Source organism: Loxodonta africana, chromosome 4 (genome assembly GCF_030014295.1).
Source record: "Loxodonta africana isolate mLoxAfr1 chromosome 4, mLoxAfr1.hap2, whole genome shotgun sequence".
Classification (NCBI taxonomy): Eukaryota; Metazoa; Chordata; class Mammalia; order Proboscidea; family Elephantidae; genus Loxodonta; species Loxodonta africana.
Window position 1 is genome coordinate 94,751,586 of NC_087345.1, and position 19,270 is coordinate 94,770,855.

Below are 19,270 nucleotides of genomic sequence, written 5' to 3' on the forward strand. Positions count from 1 at the left end.
AAAGGAGGGTGAAATCTGCCGGTCTCACCCTGGTGACCCATCATGCCGCTAAGACCCAGAGACTGGGCACCAGAGTCAGCCCTACTCCAGCCTTTGCTGAGGCCGGGGGTGTTAAGCATGTCTGGGGAAGAGCTAAAAGTGGCAGAAAACATCCTGTTTGAAAGTTTTGAGCTGCTGTATTTAACCCCTGCAGCACCTGCTCCGCCTACACCCCGTCTCCAGAGACAGATTCCAGACATTTCGAAGCTATCCCAAGATCCAGGGCCCTGGGCTGCCATCCTAGCCGCCTCATTCCCAGCTCCTTTCAGGCTCCAAGGCTCTCCTGCCTGGGTTGCAGTCTCCTTCCACCCTCGGCAGCCTTCCAGGCTCTGCTTTTCCCTTTACCACTAAACTGTGGGGCTGGGGGCAATGGGACTGTCAGATCTATCTTAGAAAGATGCCCTCCTCTGTGAAAGAAGGAGGCCTTACAGCAGAGGCTGTCTCCATTGGCCCACGTTCTGTCTCTGCTCCCATACTCCCCCCACTGCTTCTTGCTGCCTCTGCCTCAAGGGAGGGCCATTCCTGGCGACAGCCAGTCTCCCGCCCCTCACCCCTGCTGGAGGTGACACGGCATTCCTGCCTCCAATAAATCACTCCTGTCACTTTTTCAGTCCCTGGTCTGGGGCCCTTAGTCCCTGGAAAGAGCCCTACAGGATGGGATAGGAGGCCAGAATTTGCTTTAGATAATGTTTTTCTTGTCTTCATTCCAGAGTCATTTGGGTTGAAGCACCTGTGAGACCTCCTAGAAGGGCCCTGTGGGCTTGATGTCTCTGCCCCCCACTCCCTCAGGTAGGTGTTTCCTCATCTGCCACAACTCTTATTGTCCAGGGCTCTCTGTGTCCAGGTTAAAGGGGGGCCAGGGAAGGAAGAGAACAGTACCCCCAGCTTTGCAAATGCGGGTCCGTGTCAGCAGGATCAGCAGCAGCCTGCAGCTGAGACCTGGAGCCATACCGAGAGGGCGGGGAGTGCAGAAGGGGGATCAGAGAGGGGCTTGCTGGCTCCCAGGTTAGGACCCTGTGAAAGAAAATGATGTGGTGGAGGCATCTGACCGCCCCTAACTTCACCAGGGGAGACACAATCACTGTCAGCATCAACGGCCCAAGGCCCATTCCTCTGAGGCGGAGGTCAGACAGAGTCCTACCCAGTCACTGTGCTGGACTCGCAGACTGTGGCTAGAAAGGCCATATTAAGTAATTTGCTGCACTGCACCCCAGGGGGGCTGTCCAGCAGGTATGTCCTCTTTGAGGTGGTACTTGATGCTTTCCACCCAGCTCCCAACTCCTCTTTCTCCTGCCCTCCACAGTCTCGGCTCTATAATTCCTGGAACTTCCAGTTCTCAGGCCATAGATTCCTGCACTTCTTCTCCCACCTCTGGTCTCTAGTCCCAGATCCCAGTGCCTTGGTAGCAACTAATAACCCCAAGCAAGGCTGGGTCTTCTTGCAGCTCCCTGAAATTGTCCTGTTCACCGTGGGCAGCTGGCTGAACGGACCCAGATTCCCTGTCTGATGAAGCCCAGTCCCTGGCCTCTCCCAACTCCCAGCCCTCTCCAACCCCCCACCCCTTACCCCTATCCAAGAGACATCCTGATGCAGGGCAGTACCTTGCCTGTTGCAGGACTGCACTATTGCCGTACTGTGGTGTTCCACCTCTTTTGCATCATAACATCTTTTGGCCTATTTTCCTCCCCACCCCCATTTGATTTCTCTTTTTTCCACCACATCCACTGGATGTTTGGAGCTCGGATGACCCAGACCGTGTAGCAACATTTCGATGACTGTGAACCGTAATATCTTAGCCAGCCAGGGGTTAAGCCACAAGCATCCTAGACCGTTTCTTCTGTTATTCCGTGATTGTTTCAGGCCTCTGGGATCCCCGCCCACATCTTGGATGGGGGTTATGTTGTTCTAGAAGCCCATAGGAGTCAACTTGCACTTAGGATGAGCTATGGGGGCAATGTTGACAGACCTGCAGGCACTTTTTCTTTTATCTTCAAGCGTTTTAAATTTAGGATAAGGAAACCCTGGTGGTGTAGTGGTTAAGGGCTACGGCTGCTAACCATAGGGTTGGCAGTTCGAATCCACCAGGCCTCCTTGGAAACTCTATGGGGCAGTTCTGCTCTGTCCTGTAGGGTCACTATGAGTCAGAATCGACTCGACGGCAGTGGGTTAAATTTATGATATGTTTCATATACACCAAAAGCATATAAAAACATAAACATCGTGTTTTAGTAATAGTGATACCTTCCATATGGCTATCACTCAAAGAAATAGGCTATTGCTACTAACAGTGACTGCGCATGTTCTCTTCAGTTTCCTGCCCACAGAGGTTGTGTTAATCATTTCTTTGTTCTTTCTTTTAAGAGTCTCTCTCTCTTTCCATATCCCCCCACCCAAAAAAAAAAATAACCGAAATCATTGCCATTGAGTCGATTCCAACTCATAGCAACCTTATAGGACAGGGTAGAACTGCCCCATAGGATTTCCAAGGAGTGCCTAGTGGATTCGAACTGCCGACCCTTTGGTTAGCAGCTGAACTCTTAACCACTACACCACCCGGGTTTCCCTCTCCAAAACGTCATAGTTTAGTAAAGAAGTATAAATCTAGCTGTGAACGTGACAGGCAATATCGCCACTATTACATTAAAATTCTCCTAGGTCTGCAATTGGGTTTCTCCACCTCTTCGGTACTGACAATGTCTTATCCTTATTTAACTGCCCCACTTCCTTCCCTCTGCATGAAGCTCTTTGTGGAATTCCAAAAAAACAAAATTGAATATTTGTTTTGTGCATTGTGTAATATCCCTTGTCATCTTTCAGATTTGGACCTCTCCAGCTTCATTTGTAAAGGGGGATAATAATAGCACCTACCTCATAGGGGAGATATGAAGATGAAATAAAACAATGGCTTAGAGGTTCTAAGCTTTGGCATAGAGATCGTGGGCCTAGTCATAGAAAAGTAACTCAGAGCCTCGCAAGGACCCCAAAATCTATGCCTCTCACCTAGGGATGGGATGAAATGGTAACCTGGGGTGGGGTGGGGGTGTTCATCCCCTCCTTCCTAGCTTTCTTCCTTGTTCTTCTGATCGGAGGGATCCTTCTGCCCTGGGGCCACTTAAACCTGTAATAACACTTGTGAGGACTTAGATAAAAACAGGAAGCACCAGGGTCCAAAACCATTTTCGGGAGGCCTGAGGTGCCCCAGAAGCAGCTCTGAGCGTGAGGGCAGTCAGAATCAGAGGCACCAGGTGAAGCCAAGGACCCAATTTTCCTAATGGAGATGGGGAAGAGACAAACCAGGACCTTTCTGGGAAGGACTTCAAGGGCTATTACATTTTGTTCTATCTTTTTTTTTTTTTTCCTGAAATGTGAAATCAATCTCTAGATGATCATGCCTGTTTATAAAAACCACCCAAAGTCTGTGAAAACAAAATTGGTTAATCCTATATGATATATACTACTCAGAAGGACTTTTAAAGTAATTTGTCAAACATAGATTGCAAAAAAAAAGCAGAAAGATTTTCATTATCTTGGTCCCAGGACACCCTGTCAGTCCTGAGCTGTGTGGCTGAGTGGAGTCAGGGGTGCAAGGTCAGGGGCTCTGGCCACGTTAGTCCTCCACTCCCCCTCCCCCTCAGTAACGGAGGAACTAAGGTTCTATCCCTGCATGTGAGGTGCTGAGGCTTCTGGAGGGCTCCCCTTTTTCTCTAAGGAGGGACACTGGACAAGACCGAGAGTGCTGACCTGGTTACTGAGGTATAAGAGGTGCCAGGGTTACAGAGATGTTCACTCATAATCCTTTCTCACACCTGATGAAGTAAAGTGCCACCCTTCAGAAGAGGACAGTGGGGACATGAGGGTTTAACAGCTCATCCAGTGTGGCCTGGCTGGTAAGTGGCAGAGCTAGCATTTGAACCCAGGCAACTGGATTCCAGAGCCACATGCTGAACTACTTCACCACAGGCAGGCCTCCAGCTGACTCACTGCAGACTTGGATAGGGAGCCCTGCCTCTGCTCATGGGCGTCAGAGTATCAGAAAGCACCACAAGGGTAAGCTGGGGCAGGGAGAGTCATGCAGAGGAGGCTTCCAAAGACCTCGTGCTTGGGCGTGGGCCCTGGGGGCTGCCCAGCTCACTAAGCTCCCCAACAGATAGGGGAGGTGGGGTGCTGTAAAGGAAGCCAGCTGGCCCTGGCCCTGACTCTGGCTGGCTCTGATGTTCTTGCAGGGATGGAGGCGATGGCAGCCAGCACTTCCCTGCCTGACCCTGGCGACTTTGATCAGAATGTGCCCCGGATCTGTGGGGTATGTGGAGACCGAGCCACAGGCTTTCATTTTAACGCTATGACCTGTGAAGGCTGCAAAGGTTTCTTCAGGTGAGTCTTCCTCCTAGACTCTCCCCAAGGGCAAGCTGAAGCAGAGGAAGCAAAAGTTTCCCCTGAAGAGAGCCCTGAATTTTCCCTGTCCCCTTCCTCACCACGTCTATGCAGGCTGCTGGCTTTCAGCCACAGGGATCCACTGGGTCTTGGTGAGGGTATCTTCTTCTTCCCCTCCCCTCAGCTCCAGCTGTGTCTTCTGACCTTCCCAGAGATTGCTTCCCTGAGGTCTCTATGTTGGTTCCATTACCCCTCTAACCCACAGCCCTTGCACTAACCCCTGTGTCCATCCTTCTGGAATGAGCCTCTCCCTGTTGATGTTCACAGCCTCCTAAGCAAGAGATAGGCGTGTCCTTGGGGAGCCTGAGAACGTGGACTCAGAGCTTGCCCTCCCATCCAGTTTAAAAGGTTCCTTGGAACAGTGGAAACTGCACCCAGTGTTGGACCCCCAAACCTGATCTGTGCCCATTTCTTCATCCATGGCTTGCTTGTCCTCAGGCCTGAAAGTCAGCCTCAGGGTATACAAGGCCAGCAATGTACCAGCATTCCTGCCTGGCCTCTATAAGCAGCCTCTTCCCTTCTCCTGTGAGCCCAGGATTACAAGTGCAAGTAGAGTGGGAAAGTGTTGGAAAGGGCAGAAAGATGTTCCCATCCAAAGCCAGGGAGAGAGGATGAGAAAGTGATGGATTACAGGATGAGATTGGGAGCCAGGAGAATATAGCATTTTGGAGAGAGAAAGATTGAGGCCTGGAAGAAGGCAGCCAAAAAAGAGCTTCTGTGTAATAGTCTATGTCGGAATTGACTCGACCTCACACAACAGCAGCATAATAGCCTAGACTGGAGGTGGGTAGAGTTGAGGACAGAGTTCTAGCCATCAGGAGAGAAAAAGAGCGAATCAAGTTCAGAATGAGAACTTTGAGGTCCGCCTGGTTCCTACCTGAACAAAAGAGCTTGCCTGGCATTGAGAGCAGAATGAGTCAGAATCCAAGGGAGCTTGGGTGATATTCTCCTCCAGCTCGGGGACTCCTGGGTTCTCTGTAAAGGCAGTCTCCTGACTCCCCTGCCCTCTGCCCCAGGACCCAGCAAGCCCAGAGTTTCATTGCTTTAAGTAATTACTATGCAGCAGTGTTTCCATGGGTGCTACTTGCCTGTTTGGCTTGGCATGGGTGGCCTGTTGGCTTCCCAGCAGGCTGCTCCCCAACTCAAGGAACCAGCCCAGTAGCATCCTGGTGCCCAGTTCTGCTGCGGCACCTGCCTGTCTTCTGGCCTGCAGCCCGTGCTTCCCGCAGGCTGAGCCCTCTGGAGCCTGGACCATGTCTCCCAGGTACCACTTGTTACCTTTCCTGCCAGGCCCTAAGGATGGGGAACTGCCTTCTGTGTGATATGGAGAAGGAGCCTGCTGCACACCTTGGGGCCTGCTTCCTGTTATAAAGCCAGTCAGAAATATGTGGGCTGTGGTGCTGGCTGTGCCATTAACGTTCTGTATGTCCTTGCTCAAAGTCCTTGACTTCTCAGTGTTTCAGTTTCCTCATCTAAACTAATGAGTATGTTAATATCTGACTCTTGTACTATATAGAGTTCATCTGAGGACTAAACCCAAAAAACAAACCAGCTTTGAAAAACATAATGTACAATATAAGTATATTATTTTTGATCCTCATGAGCCAGTAGTGATGCCCTTAGTGGAACCCTGTTCTCAGGAAAAAATAAAAATCTCTCCAGCCACCTATCCTACTTTTTTGTTTTGCTCACTCACTCACCAGATTTTAATGAATATCAGTGATCCAGCGTTATGCTAAGAGTTGGCAATAAGGGGAGTCTCATTAAAGGTTTCTCACCAAAAGGTCCCCAAAAGCTCCCAGAGCTGTTTGGTTAATTATAGACCCACCCTCTGCGGTTCAGCTCTGGGAAATGGGACTGGCCCTTAATCGGCTGTTGGGCTGTGCTGTACTGGAGGTCAGTTCCCCACTAGAGTATCTCTAACTCCTTTGCACCTGGGGTTGCTGCCCTTAGACACACCTCTAGGCCCTGCATCCTTGGGACAGGACCATATTTGGCATCTGAGTGGAAGGAGGACAGGTTCTGTCATGCCCATGACCAAGTGTGGGAGATGACAGGATGGACAGGGTGGGACACTTCCACATACATGTCGCCAGAGGCCAACTAAGTGGCTATGTTGCCTGTAGACATATTATGCTACCATAGCCCACCAGACAACTATAGCCCCTTCCTTTAGGACACCTTAGTGTCTGTTGCTGGCTGATGGACACAACCACTGTCTGCAGGGCCTGGCATTATGGGGAGCAGGTTGCTTTCATCATATTGCCCTGCCCTTGGTCTACCTTATGTCTTCACTGTCCCTGTCTTGATGGCTGTACCAGTCTGCACATTCCCAAGAGCCAACATCTCTGTTGTTGCTTATCTTAAATTTTGTTTGATAAATGAATGAATGAATGCATAAAATTTCTCCTCCTCTCTTATTTTCCTTCTTCTTATCCTCCTTCACTCTATCCAAATTCAACTTGGTGTCTTTCCATTTCAGTCTAGCTCAAATGGCTATTTGATAATCCCACTGTTGCATACATCTGTTTACTTGTAAAATTCCCAGGAAGGAAGGAAGGACTACATCTTTGATGGGTACCTTCTCTGTGTCAAGCACTACATCCTTGGGAACATGAAGATGAGTGCAACCATGTTCTTGCTCTCAAGGAACTCACTAAACCCTTTCTGGGAGTTCTCAAGGAAAGAGCCTTACTTTTGTGTTGGGTCACTGGCTGTTTGCCAAGCCCTGGGGACTAATAATCCCATTTGACCATTTAGTATTTGATTTGGTTTGTAAGATTATCAAACTACGTACATGCTGTCAGAGCTAGTTATGGTTATCTCAGCAGGTCCAAGACTCATAATCACACCAAAGGGTGATTGTGAAAGTTGGAAGCTTGGACAGTGACCACAGCTCTATTGCTCTATGGTCAGGGATTAGAGGCCTTTGCCGGCCAGTACCTCCTACAAGCTGTTTCACGTTGCTTCTGCTTCCTGCTCTTCTGGAACACACGGACATCCTCAGAGAAAGATGATATTTTCAGTGTGAATAAAAAGTTGGCACAGCAGGCTTGTAGATGAACAGACATCTCTTGGCCATGTGTTTGGAGCCCCTGGGTGGTACAGATGGTTAACATGCTTGGCTGCTAACCAAAAGGCTAGAGGTACGAGTCCACCCTGTGGCCTCTCAGAAGAAAGGCCTGGTAATCTACTTTTAAAAATCAGCTATGGAAAATCTTACGGAGCACAGTTCTACTCTGACACACATGGGGTCACCACGAGTTGAGCTGACTTGACGACCACTGGTTTGGTTGGTTGGGCTATATGTCAACAATTAGAGCATAAAGGCCAAAGAGGGAAAAATATGTAGGTCTAATACAAAGTGTGTGTATATCTAAATACAAATAAATATATATAAATATAAAGATCTTTGGATGTGGGTTAAATCCATGGTCACGGATGTCTTTGTCCAGGGTATGATATAAAGGGAAAAGTGTAAAGGGTAGAGAAGAAAGTCAGAGTGACCCCTTTGACAAAGAGGATGAAGGTTGATGTTGAAGTTTCAGAGCCAGTCCTGGAAGGCAAGGTTGAGAAACAGATTGTTGTTTGCATTTCCATCCTATCTTCATAATCCTGGCAGTGTTTTGCTAATACATCCTTTTTCAAGACACTGTGAAGCTGTGTACTGGAGGCTGCAAGCTAACAAAGACAGTGTGAAGACATGTCTTCTTGTTTGCCAGCTCAGTGTTCTCAGAGACCAAGTTAATTATGAGTCTCGTGGAGTGCAGGGGGCAAAAGGCACGTGGGTGAGGATCCAGGAACACGAGGAATGTGCTGGCTTTCAGGAAATTCACCCAGCTGATACTCGTAGCTCTTCCGAGAGCCTTGATGTGAGGAAAGCAGAGAAATGAGGCAGATGTCCAGCTACTGAAAACTCAAAGTGTTTAAAGGCAGTAGAGTAAATAGAGAGGAGGGGAGAATTGGCCACACAGGGCATCCTGTGGGCACAAGTAAATGAGTCACCAAGAAGTTGGTGTTGCCGGAGAGAACCTTGGCCACATCAGCTTGGCAGCTGGTCTCCCTCTACAGCTGCTCAAGAATGTGAATGTAAGAGAATAAGAGGAGTTATGTACATATGGACCAAGAGTAATGTTTAGAAGCTTGTGTAGAAGAGGCCAGAGCATTAACATTTAGGGAGGAAAGGCCACTGGAGTTGTCAAGAAAGGCAGTTGCAAGGAGAAGATAAACTTACATTTCTTTTGGGGCAGTGTTTTATCCCTTTAGAAGCTCTGCACTTGGATCAGGGCTCATTTGCATGAATTTACTCTCAGCAATTCTTGGGATCCTCTCTATGCTTAGGAAGCATAGATCCAGTGGCAAGGAAGCCCAGATATTACCTCCACACTTCCAAAACATCCATCTCAGGCATTTTCTAATATCCCAATGACTTCTTAGTCCTAGAAGAGTCCTTCAAACAGACTCTGGTTCCTGCTCCCGGACTTTTCAGGGGCATATTTTTCATTGCTGCCGTAGCTTGGATTGCGATATGGTAAATTTCTGACAAGGCCCATAGTGTTTAAGAACACAAGAGGCTGTAGAATCAAATAGGCCTTGATGCTAATCCCAGTTTTCACACTTATTAGCTGTGTGAACTTAGGCAAGTTGCTAAATTCCCTGAGCCTTTTTTTTTTTTTATCGCCTGTAAAATGCATGTAATACCTACTCTGAAGGGTTGGTAAGAGCACTGGAGATTGAAATCATGACATAGTAGGTTCTCTTAAGTGATAGCTGTTTTCATTTTCCGTTTCTAGTGTCTTAATTTCTGAGGATAGACCATCTTTTCCTCTCCTTCTCTACCATGAATTTGTAATGTGTGTGACTATAATGGGTCAACAGTGGTGTCTAAAAAGAGGTCCTTGAATAGGAAGAGCTAAATACCAGAGATGAGAAGGGATGGCTGGGCCAGGAGGATCTAAGAGACCTGTATGTCAGTCAGAGGCTCAATGGAAACTGGCTGGTGCTAAGGAAGGAACTGGACAATGGTGGCTGGAACTAGCCCAACGGCTGTAGGTCTAGACATCAGGAGCAACACCATATAAAGCAGCAGTAGTTTTTGAAACTCTCCTGCCTGCTGAGTCCTACCCTTGGCACACAGAGGTGGATGTAAGACATGGTGCCCTCTCTCAGGGTCTCACGTTCTCATTGCCATGGTTAAATACTACCATCTTCAGCCACCCTTCACCGCTTCCTCCTGATGCCTCTCCCTGCCAGTTTCTTCCCCCAACCTACCCTTTATTTAGTACTTACTTTGTGCCAGGCCCTGTTTCCTTCATTTAACCCTTCCAACAACTTCTTATGAAGGGCCATTTCCATTTACATGTGTGGAGCCTAAGGTCGTGCTTTAGGATTCAGACCCAAACAGGTCAACCGAGCCAAAGCCTGCATTTCATCTTTCATTTTTAAATATAGTGGGTGAGGTATTTGTTTTTTAAAGTCATGCCTGTGTATGGTTAAAAAAAAAAAAAAAAAGTTCAAAAGAGTATATAAAATGAAGTCTCTTTCTCAATTCCGCTCTTAATTCCTTACTTCCTACCCAGAAGCTATCACTGTTACCAGTTCTTTGTATTTGTTTCCAGGTTCTTTATATAAAAGTGTGTGTCTGTGTGCATGCGCACACACATGTGCGTGCAGATGAAAGTATGCTATACTCACCGTTCCACATCTTGCTTTTATCTACTAAAGAACACTTCTTCAAGCTTGTTTCCATTTCAGCATTTTTTCTCTGTTTTTCTCAATAACATACTATTATATGGGTCTACTGTGACATAATGAACCAGCCCTCTACTGGTGGACATTTAGGTTCCGTCTTTTGCTTCTGCAGGCAGTGCTGCAGTGATCACTCTTGTGCACATGTCTTTGGGCCCATATCCTGCTCCACTCACAGAGTAAATTCCTGGCGGTGAATTTATGGTATTAAAGGGTCTGTGCATTTAACATGCTGCTGTTTTTGTTAGCTGCCCTCGAGTGGGCTCCAACTCACAAAGATACTTCGCACAACATAACAAAACGTTGCCCAGTCCTGTACCATCTTCATAATGGTTGGCACATTTGAGTCCTTTGTTGTGTCCGTTGTGTAGTGCCTTCCAATCTAGGGGGATATATATCAGCACTGTATCAAATAATGTTCTGTAATATGTTGGTAAAAACCAGCTGTAGTCAAGTAGTCGACTTGACCAGTAGTCAAGTCCATTTTGACTAACGGAGCCTCCATGTATGTCAGAGTAGAACCAGGCTCCATAGGGTTTTCAAAGGCTGACTTTCTGGAAGCAGATTGCCAGCCCATTCTCCCGAGGTGCCTCTGGGTTTACTGAAACCTCCAGGCTTTCTGTTAGCAGCTGAGCACGTTAACCTTTGGATCACCCAAGGACTCCCAATGTGTTGGTAGATATTGCCAAATTGCCCTCAAAAAAAAAAAAAAAAAAAGAAAGAAAGGCCTGTGCTTTTTACCAGTGTTAATCTACCTTTAAAGGTTTTTTTTTTAACCCACCTGCTGAGAATCTCTTGATACAGCCTTGTACAAATCTGCCACATAGGCCGCATCTATCTGTCAGACAACATAGGTCTTTCCTATCAGCAGCTCCATCAAGCTCCTGTATCCATACCAGGCACTGGGATCTTTGTGACACTCAGAACTATGGTGGAGACAAAGCCCAGAGAGGGAGTGCTTGGCTTCCTGGCTTGGGTTATACAAGACCCTCTGTTGGCAGAGGGCTCAAGAAGGGCCTTACTGTACCAGGCTTCAGGCCCTGCCTAAGGCGCTTGATGCTTTTGTGAGCTTCCTGTCTCTTTCACGTTTTGATGAATTGGTCTCTGGCAAGAGAATCGGTCAATGTCCTCTCTCACCCCTGGCTTTCTAGAAACTGCATCTATATTTAGCCTGGCTGCACCACCCCTACCCCCTTCCTGAGCTGGGGTATAATTGCCAACCATCCAGAGGATTACAGGGTCCAGGCTGAGAAGGAGCAGCTGAGGCAATAAGCTCCCATGGAAACCTGAAGCTCCTGTTTCTCAAAACCAAACCAGCTCACAGGCAATTAGTGCTGGGAGGAAGGCAGGGCAGGGTGTGGATCTTCAGGACAAAGCACAGAGCCAGGGCTGGGCAGTTTGGCTGCCCTGACTCCTTGTGGACTGAGGCTAGATGACAGCCATATGGGTGGAAGTGCTCTCAGAGGGCAGAAAAATCGAGAAGAACAGGGCCTCTGAACCAACAGAACCCATGGCCCAGCCAGCAGCCATGCTTGGCCAGACACACCTGAAATGCCAGCTCAGGGACTGGATTCCAGGAAGACCTGGGTCTGGCTGTTGGAACCAGTGAGAGAGCTTCCCACCACCTGAACCCTGACCTTACACCCCAGGTGTTCTTCCGGACGTTTAACCTCCGTCCTCCCAGCTGTAGTTCCAGCCCTTTTGATTCAGTATTCAGAGGAGCCAGGGAAGAGTTGGCTACAATATTTTTTAAAACAATTATTTTTTAAAGTTCTCTAAGTTTATAGGCTCCTTTTCATGTTGCTCAAATAATGTAGAGACACACCACAAGGTGGGTAGGCTCCAAAGCACCGTGTGGCAAAGGTGCGAAGAGTACAGGTTGGGTTCTGTCCTCAAGTCTGCTCCTTCCTTGGGGAAGTATCTTGGGCAAGTTCCCAAAACTGCTATGAGAGGATGTGCCTGCCTCATAGAAAGGGCTCAGGATTTTTAAATGTTTCTTTCTTCTTCTCCTTCTTCCTCTTTTCTTTTCTCTCTCCTCCTTTTCCTTCCCCTTCTCTCTCTCTTCCTCTTTCTTCTTCTCTCCTTTCTTCAGTACTCTTAGACTTCATACTACAACTGTAAAGCTGGAAGCAAAGGCATCTTTTTGTTTGTTGATTTGTTCCAGTATTTTCTTTTAACCCAGATCTGCCTTTCTTTTTTTAATTGTTGTAAAAATATAGATAACACACTTGCCAATTTGACATTTTTCATGTATACAATTCAGTGAGATCAATCACATCAATCATGTTGTTCAACCATCACCCATCACCAATATCCTTTGCTAAATTTTCCATCTCCGCAAACAAAAACTCAATCCTCCATAAACAATTAATCGTCCTCTCTCCCTCCAACCCTTGGTAAACACTATTAGACTCTGATCTCTACGTATTTGCCTATTCTAGGTACTTCATATTATTGAGATCATATAACATTTGTCCATTTGTGATTAACTTACTGACTTACTTTCAAGGTTCATCAATGTTGTAGCCTGTATCACGACTTCAATTCTGTATGGCAGAGTGACATTCTCTTGTGTGTATGTACCATATTTTGTTTATCCATTCATCTGTCGATGGGTATTTGGGTTGTTTCCACCTTTTGTCAGACTTCTTTTTTATTCCTCTCCCCAGCATCATTGGATTCCATTCCTGTTGTTAGGCAAAGTTGGGCTGAGTGGCTGTCTCCAACTTTCCTGTGTATGCGAAAGAGAAAAGAAAGATGGTGACACTCCAAAATCTCTCTCCTAACAACCTTGAAGTTGGGAGAACTATCCCAAAGAAGGACAGAGAGCTTCCGGAGGACATTGGGCCACCTCACTCCTGCCACCTGATGGGTAGACGTGACCTCGGGAAGCTCTCAGCTCATAGCACAGGGGTGGTGAGAGGCTTCGGTTCGTGTCTCTGGAGGTGCTGTCTGGGCTCAGCTAGCAGTGTGAGCTCTTCTAGGTGCCCATGGTCCTGAGGTTTAACAGGAAGCGCTCAGAACCAGACAAGACTGTGGGTGGGAGGAAAAAGCAGCCCCTCAACCCTTGGGCAAAATGCCCAATTGTTTAAAAAAAAGAAAAACAGAAATGAGAGTTTGCTCTGAATTAGAAACTTCTGGCCCTGCAGTAGGTATGGAGCATTATGGGCATTCTGGGGCTGGAGCATCTGTGGTAACAGGTGAAGCCTCAAGAACCACAAAGCGGAAAGGAGGGTTTGGAAGCCAATCACACATCCTGGAATATATAGCTATGCCCTGTGGTTATGACAGTAACTCATTTCTGGGTAGCCCTTACAGTTCCCAAGGTACTTCCATATTCTCCTGTCCCTCCAGAAAGCTGTCACAGGGATGTATAGGCTCAAGCGATAAGGGCTTTTTGTTTCCATAAATGTGGGAAAAAGCCTGGCAATACCATCTCTCATGGGGTAGCTACTGTAGAGACAGGACTGGGCCCTAGGCAGGCCAGCTAGACACAGGGCTGAACTGCCTGTAATAGCCTGGCATTACTCCACCTCCCCTTAGAACCCTGGGTCTTCTGGTCACCCCTTAGGTGATGAAGGTCATGGCTGGAGGGTTCCAGAGGCCAAGGTCCAAAACCAACAGCAGCTACTTCCTGGACCACTGGGTCACCCTTCCCCTTGAGCTGTGTTCCAGGGCCAGCTGCTGGAGGCCGTTGGCCTATGGGCTCAGCTTCATGTAGCACCTGACTTTCTGGGGGTGAAGTCAGAGTACGTTCAATCTAGGAAGTTAGACGATGACTCTCAGACCCCTTAACTTCTTGCTGAATAGCCTTACTAAGTTTCTAAACCTCAGTGGTCATAGCTATAAAATGAGGGAGTTATGTTAATGGTCTCTTGGGTACCCTGTGGCTACCTGTGACTGCTGATAGAGTCATTCTCTACTCTCTTCTCCCCTCCCACCCCGGACCCAGATGGTTTGATTCCCATCCGTCCTTTTGCTGGAACAAGTATGTAAACTAATGAGTATGTCTGCCCTAAACTCCATGCTCTAGTGGTATTCTAGTGACTGTGAGCAGTGAGTCATTTTTTACCAAGAATCATAACCAGTCTCTGACATCTGGAAACGATGATGTCACTAGCACATCCCTGGAGAAGGGAAAGGGTTGGGTTGGGCCTTTGCTTCTAAGGCTTGGCCTTCTCCACACTCAGCAACTCCTCAGAAGTTGCTGCTACTCATGCAGAAAGTGATTCTGCGGCCATCTTCCAAAGCTAAATCCTCTTACCTGCCCTAGTGTAGAAAGCAGGGCCTATCCCTGCTGAAAGAATCCCTGGGTGGTACATTGATTAACATCCTCTCCTGCTAAGTGACAGGCTGGCAGTTTGAGTCCACTCAGAGGCACCTCAGAAGAAAGGCCTGGAGATCTACTTCTGAAATATGAGCCACTGAAAACCCTATGCAATGCAGCTCTACTCCACAGCAACTGGTTTACCCCTGCTGGCTAGGAGAAATAACAAGTAACATCTAGGACACGGATGATGAGAAGCTCTAGGGGAGGTGTTCTTTATGCAGCCCCCTAAGATTCCCATGTGGTATAGCTCATGGTGGAGGAGAAATTCTCAATTAGGAACTAGCCCAGAGCCCTGAGAGGCTGAGGAACAGCAAGATGGGCGAGGTGAATCTCACCGGACTAAGCAGTGGCTCTGAGTCTTCTGGGCATCTCGGACCCATCTGAAAACCTTCCTCTCCCAGGAAATGAGCCTGTGAGCTTGCACACGCTCGTAAGGACACGCACACATGTATGCATGCACACGCAGGCACACGTACAATCTGTCACAGGAAATGACGGGTGCCAGCTTTCTAGCTAAGACCTGTTTGGTATCTTTCTGTTGTTTTAGAGCCCCTGCTGTGTCTGCCTTTCACAAAGCCAAGGTCAGACCTCAGGGCTCTCACCTGCTCATCCGGCTCCTTCCCTTTCTGGGCAGGTTGTCTAGATGTCTGGAGCTTCAGTTCGGGCCTTTTCTCCCTTCTTTTGTGTCTGAGTGCATGTCTATCCCTGGATCAAGGATGTTTCAATCACAGAGCTCTGGACTCTACGGCACTTAAAGCTGAGACTGGAGTCCTTGACTCTCATGATGGCTAATTAAAAGCAGTGGAGGTTACAGTATTTAAACTTTTTTTATTGTGAAAATACACTCGTGTATTTCTTGTGTAATTAAAACAAAAGTATTGTAAAGTCATTATAACCAGAGGCGGGCAGGAGGGAGGGGAGAAGGGGGAGCCATCGCTTAGGGATACTGAGCTTCTATTGAGGGTGATGGAAAAACACAGGAATGAATGAGGGTGATGATTGAACAACATGATGAGCATAATGTCACTGAATTGTACATGTGAAGACTGTCGAAATGGCAAAAGTTGTGTTACATGTGTATTTACCACAATAAAAAAAAAAGTAAATATAAGCAAAGATGGGAGCAGAGTAGACAATGAGAGGAAGGAGGAGCGGGTCATCAGCACACACAGCCTAGAGGATGGGCAGGGGAAGCTGGGCATTGGCCCCAAGTCCTCTGTGGGAGAAGTGAACATCTGGGAGCTGTTCAGCCAGAGCCTGCCCATGGGGGGGTCCCCGTGGTCACAGACACACCAGGTCATTCCCCCCGCTGCCAGGGCTGAGGTCCAGGGAGGCCGGTGACCAGAGGAGGGACATGTGCTCTCTTGGCAGGCGAAGCATGAAGCGGAAGGCGCTGTTCACCTGTCCCTTCAACGGAGACTGCCGCATCACCAAGGACAACCGACGCCACTGCCAGGCCTGCCGACTCAAGCGCTGCGTGGACATTGGCATGATGAAGGAGTGTAAGTGTCCGGAGGCTGTGGGGTTGGAGATGGGGCTGGTCTGGGGCTGAGGAAAGACTGGCTACCGTTCATGAAGTCTTGGCCAGAGAGGTCAGCTTGCCCTTCTTTTTAGCTCCCAGCATCCGGGCCAAAGATGAGGTGTGAGTAGGCCAGGCAGCCTGGGGCAGGGAGCCAGAGCTTCAGAGCCAGAGGCGCAAAGGGGTCCTCTGAGCCTCTTTGAAACATCATTTGCCACTGTGTTGATTGTGACTCATGACAACCCCACTTATGTCAGAGTAGAAGTGCTCCATGTTTTTTTTGTTACTACCCACTGACAAGTGAGGTCCCTGACTCATAGCAACCCTGTGTTGTGCAGAGTAGAACTGCTCCATTGGGTTTTCTGGGCTGCAATTTTTATGAAAGCAGTTCACCAGACCTTTCTTCCTCAGAGCTGCTGGGTAGATTTGAACCACCACCATGTAGGTCAGCAGCTGATTGCAAACAATTTGTACCACCCAGGCTCCTTTGAACTGCTCCATGGAGTTTCCAATGACTGATTTTTGGGAAGCAGATCATGAGACCTTTCTTCCAGGGCATCTCTGGGTGGACTCGAACCTCCAGCTTTCTGTTTGCCAGCCAAGCACGACCATTTGCACCACCCCGGGACTCCTGAGCCTCTCTAGGGTCTGTTTATCTGTCTCAGAGGCTGGAATGACCCCTCCAAAGTCATGCCTACAGGGAGGGCAAGACCCCCCAGGCCAAGGGTCCCTCCAAGACCTCATGACTATTCTCATATCTCCCTATTCCCTGCACCTGGGGAGGTAGGATACTGCTCGGGCACTCCAGGTTTCTCTGGGCCAAGCCTTTCAGGAGAGGGCTGCTGTAGGTGGGTAGAGGCAAGGGTGATGGGGGAGAATAAATATTCAGAGTCTAGCTGACATCCACTGTTCTGCCCCCACCCCAGTCTTCCAGCCACGCTGGCCCTGTGGGCAGATCTGCAGGATGGTGCCCACGGAGACTAGGTGAAAAGATTCTGAGAGGGAAGCATGGGTGGTCTAGAATGGCCCTCTGAATGCAGATGGAGAAAGAGAAGTGATCCTATAGGACTTCCCATCCAGCTCTGGGCTTGGAGGAGAAGAGCAACAGGGAAGATTTACAGGGATGTTCAGACCCGCAGTTAAAAATCACCCCTGGACTTTGCATCTGCCCCAGTCCTAGTACCAGTTACTAGGTAACTGGAGTGATGTTGAATTCAGCAGATGCTCAAAGGAGCTAGCCAAGCCCTTCCTGGGCTGGGGGTGAGGTCGCTGGGCCAGTCTGGCTCGGATGCCCTCTGTACCTGCAGTCCCTGCTCCTCTTGCTCATGGCTGTCTGCAGTCTGTGCCCCAGCCCCTTCCCCTGGCCTAAGGACAGAGTCTATGCCCTGCCAAGCTGCAGGCCTGAGGGCTCTCAGGAGGGGTTGCTCAGATGCAGGCACCCCCAGAGATCCTTCTGGCTATAAGACTGGTTTTGAGGGGAGTGGAGGGAGGACAGGTACAGGGATGGGAAATTTTTTCCTTAATGGGAAAAAAATTCTCTGGTGTTGGGAAAAAGAGAGTTGAGGTCCTCACCAGGAGATCAGCTTCAATGCCCAGGGTCTCCCCCGGCCCCCTGCCTTAGCCTTGTCCGAAGATCCCTGTTGTGGGTCACAGCCCCTCACTCTTAATCCTGGCTCCCCAGCCAAAACAGACAGCCCTGGAATGAGTTTCCAGGCCGTCTTTCCTCCTCACCCCCACAGGAGCAAGCAGGCTGGGGCACGCCGATTGTCTAGTCCAGGCCCCACCCTGACTCCTGTGTTTATCCTGGAGGAAGTGGAGGCTAAGGCCTGGGAACATTATGGGGCTTCTCACACGTTCACTTAGTGGGGCCTGCTCTGTGGAAGGCTTGAGGGTAGACACAAACAAGGCACAGGTCAGCACAGCCCTGCCCCCAGGTGCTCAGAGCCTCTACCCAGCAGGGAGCCAATGAGAAGAGCACAGAGTGACACTCTTAGAGGTTAGTCAGGCTCCACCATAGCAGTTCTGGTCATGGCCAAGCTCACCGATGTCCCCTGTCCTGTGTCACAGTTTATCCTGAGTTAGAAAGACAGAAGGAAAATGTGCTATTAGAATAGGAAGAGCTGAGGCCCAGAAAAGTAAAAATATCAGGATTGGGATCCGAAAGACAGCTGGTGGCCGAGCTGGACTAGAATCCAGCTCATGTGCCCTCCTAGATCCCTCCTGGTCTTCCAGAAAGTGCTGCAACCACAGCGAAGAGCAGCGCCAGGTCTTAGGTGCAACGGGGTGCCCCTGTCCCAGAACAACACGTGGTGGGGGGCTGGCAATCCAGAAGTGGATGCTCACCCCAGTCCCAAATCAGCTTTGTGCCTCAGTCACCCCAACCCCAGCCTCGGTGCTAGTCCTTTGATTTGCCTGCACCCATGGGGTCCCATACCCCCTGCCCTGGCTACACACCCAGTAGAGGCCATTGCCCATGCCAGTCATGATGCCAGGGCAGGGAGCTGAAATAACTGAGTTATGGATGGGGTGGTGGAGCTGGGCTGTCGGCGGTTGGGCCCCAGAGCTCCAATTCAAATAGAAACATTGAGCCAGCACCAGGCAAGGTCCTCCAGAAAGAGATGTAGCCCTGCCTTAGGTTAGCTCAGCGCCTACCACCAAGTAACAGTTTGAGAGGCCTTGCGGGTCTTGGCCTGGAGTTCCCCTGCTCAGAACCCTAGGAGAATTGCTTATTTATCACCTGAGCTTGCTTTTGTCTCCAAGGCCTGGCCTCCCTGAGACAACTGAGTTTCAGCATTTGTAACACCAACATACAGCTCTAGGACTCCCTATGTAGGGAGCCAAAAACTCAGGCTCCCATCAGGCCAGGGCAGGGAGAAGGAAAGGTCCAAAAGTTCAGTGGTTTGAATCCACCAGCTGCTCTGTGGGAGAAAGATGTGACAGTCTGCTTCCATAAAAATATAGAGCATTGGAAGCCCTATGGAGCAGTTCTACTCTGTCCTACAGGGTGGCTATGAGTTGGAATCCGCTCAACGGCAGTGGGTTACTGTGCACCAGATATTGTGCCAGGCAAATGCATTTTCTTGTTTAAGTTTCACAGCAAGCCTTAAATATGTAAATTCTTACTCTTACTTGTTTTTTTAGTAGATGAGGAAACTAATACTCATAGGGATTAAAATATCATACCACTAAGCTAATCAAAGGGG

General features: G+C 48.7%; 1 protein-coding gene across 3 annotated transcripts in view; it reads left to right on the forward strand.

The window, feature by feature from the left end:
* VDR (vitamin D receptor) overlaps window positions 1-19,270 on the forward strand; it is a 72,149-nt gene that overhangs the window by 21,086 nt on the left and 31,793 nt on the right. For 2 of the 3 annotated variants that reach the window (XM_064284326.1, XM_064284327.1), the window contains 2 exons: window positions 750-828; window positions 15,920-16,050. In XM_064284326.1, the coding sequence (XP_064140396.1) occupies window positions 15,927-16,050 (124 nt within the window). In that variant the 5' untranslated portion in view covers window positions 750-828; window positions 15,920-15,926. Of the gene's footprint in view, window positions 1-749; window positions 829-3,999; window positions 4,087-4,262; window positions 4,411-15,919; window positions 16,051-19,270 lie in introns of all 3 variants that reach the window. The other variant, XM_064284324.1, reaches the window with a different exon arrangement.